Source organism: Colossoma macropomum, unplaced genomic scaffold, assembly GCF_904425465.1.
Source record: "Colossoma macropomum unplaced genomic scaffold, Colossoma_macropomum, whole genome shotgun sequence".
Classification (NCBI taxonomy): Eukaryota; Metazoa; Chordata; class Actinopteri; order Characiformes; family Serrasalmidae; genus Colossoma; species Colossoma macropomum.
The window spans coordinates 20,416,598-20,419,097 of record NW_023494797.1 but is presented as its reverse complement, the minus strand read 5'-3'; the positions used below and the strand labels follow the sequence as shown (position 1 = coordinate 20,419,097).

Sequence of the window (2,500 nt, the reverse complement as noted above, 5' to 3'; positions counted from 1 at the left end):
TTTCTTAGAAGGTTACTTAGCAACTGGAAGCAACTCACTTTTCCGCGAGACGGTGTAGTAAAACTTAAGCGAGATGAATCTCTCGTTTGCCTCTTGGATGTGCGCCGCTTTAGACGGACTTATCTTAAAAGAGATGGCTTTGTCCCTGCTGCTTAAAAGCTGATGGAAATTATGCTAATTTGCCCGGAAATGGGATTTTTTTTCCGGTACCTGAGGTATTGACCCCGGGTCGAGTCCATTAAAATGTAAATCACTCCAAAGTTAAATGTGTCTGAAATGGTGCTCCAGCTGAAGGGGCTTCCCCTCAGACTCGCTCAGAGCCAAGCTGCGTTTACCGCTGCCGGAGCGCCGTTCCTCTCTGGGCTCCTGCCGGGACTTCTGGGAGTTTTTAAAGGCCCCATATCTCAGCTTTTTATTATTGTATTTTACTCATTTATGTAGTTTGTCCCTGAGTCTCTACTTATGTTGTGGTTTTATGTACCAAAAACTGTCATAAAACGTCGCCTAAGACTGACATATGTAAATGAGCTCCATTCTGATTGGCTGCACTGTATCGGGCCTCATTCAAAAAGCGGTCCAGGCTGGTTCCTTATAACTTCACTATGAATGGGCAGAGCTTAAACACTGTAGGCTGAATAGGTGAATAGATGAAAAACCTCATGTCTCTATTTTTGTAAGTGTTGCCTGTTATATTGTGGGTAAGTTTCAAGATGAAGGGACCAAAAGAAACGGCCCAAAATTACTTGGACAAAAAGTCTGGTTCCATTGACTTACATTAAAAGTAAAGTATTTTTTTTTCTCCTGTAAAGTTACCATTTTGGAGATGCAAGGTTTTGTTCCGACAGCAGCGATCGACAAATAATGTTTCCAAAATGACAATTTTGAATTACAAAGAACATGATGTGCATTTTCATAAATGCACATATTTGCATTTATATCTACGTTTCCTTTTATATCTTAAGTACAGTGAGTGTTATTAAAGCTTTTAATGATCTATTTCAGTTATTAAACTGTGCTGGTCTGGTTGCGCCACCTGACTTTTCAGACTAATTTCAACTTAAACATTCATCTACTTAGACACCCTTTTGTCCTTGGATTTGAGTTTATACTTACATTTTATCAAATAAATAAACATTATTATAATAATTCCACATTTTCCTGGTTCTCCTGACGTCAGAACACCTGACATGGTAAACTGAACCGCTTAACCACGACTCAAAAATGGCATTTGTTACTAAATTTGTGAAAGGACTGCTGACTTTGGCATTGCACCATGAAGGTCACTTGGGGTCTTCTTTATGATGCAATACCCTGGCCCCTCTCTTGTTAAAGCATGTCAAAATAAAAGTCCTTTGTTTTCGGTTGTGCTGCCTGACATTTGAGAACTTGAGGGCACAAGTTTTGCAGTGAGTTGAGCACTTTTAAATTTGCCTAATTTTGCAGCCTGCCTTTGATTTTAAAGTTTTCAAACATAAAATCATATGAAACTATTTTATTTTAGAATTGTATATAATTAAATTATCTTTTTTTATCTGACATTTTAGATGTTTGGAGGGAAAAAGCAAAATAATTTTATATGGATGTACTGAAAATTAGTTCACATAAAAGAGGTGTTTTTGAATATTTGATATATATTCTTATACTTACCCAAATTGATATTTGTGGAAATAATTAAATTCGACACAAAAAATACACATCATGTCAAAGACCCATATATAAACTCTTATTTTTTTGGAAAAAAATCATTTTTTTATGCTATTGGCCCTTTGATGTTGCCATTTTTCCTGTTTCCTGGTGCACTGCGTTGGTAAGTCAAGAGTTTTTGCCGCTTGAACTAATATGGTGGAAAATCAAGTGATGCGGCAGTAGCTGAATCATAAGTGGCCCCCTGTTTGATGAACAGTGTTAGCGTCAGCAGCATGCTAAATTAGCGCAGGTGTTGGCTTATGGGCTGAAGTAGGACCCTCAGAGTAAACGCTCGGCTTTGAAGTGTGCACTTCAGCATCGCTGCAGCCTCTGAGCGCGAAGCTGAATCCGTAAATGAACTCAAGCGCCCTCTGAGTTGCTGAGGGTCTGTAAGTCAGTGCGGTGCTGAACTCTGTGTGTTCTCTGTGGTCAGGCTCCATTTATGAACCCCTCAAGCTGTCCATCCTGCACCACGAGGACGAGCCACTGTGGGAGAAACTGGACCGTTCCTACAATGCAGGTGAGAAACGTGGATCAGGTGGGATCAGCTGGCTTTTCAGAAGTTTGTTTGAGCTGTTTGTGGTCTATAGCACAGAATTAGTTCAGACTGCGCTAAAAAATAACTATTTACAAATACAGGGATGTACTTTTATGTTGTGATCTATTTAAACCTAAGTTATTAACTGATAATATTAATTACTAATATTAGTCTTTTTTTGTCGTTTTTCTTTTTTTGACATAATTCGAAAGTAGATCTTACCCTTTACATTGTATGTAAATTTCATGTTGAATGGACCAAAACAAGCGGCCCAAA

At 38.6% G+C, this 2,500-nt stretch overlaps 1 protein-coding gene across 3 annotated transcripts in view; it reads left to right on the top strand.

The window, feature by feature from the left end:
• The window catches only part of phkb (phosphorylase kinase, beta), a 177,651-nt gene that overhangs the window by 5,743 nt on the left and 169,408 nt on the right, over positions 1-2,500 (top strand). For all 3 annotated transcript variants that reach the window (XM_036584480.1, XM_036584481.1, XM_036584479.1), the window contains one exon: positions 2,120-2,206. In XM_036584480.1, the coding sequence (XP_036440373.1) occupies positions 2,120-2,206 (87 nt within the window). The remainder of the gene's footprint in view (positions 1-2,119; positions 2,207-2,500) is intronic.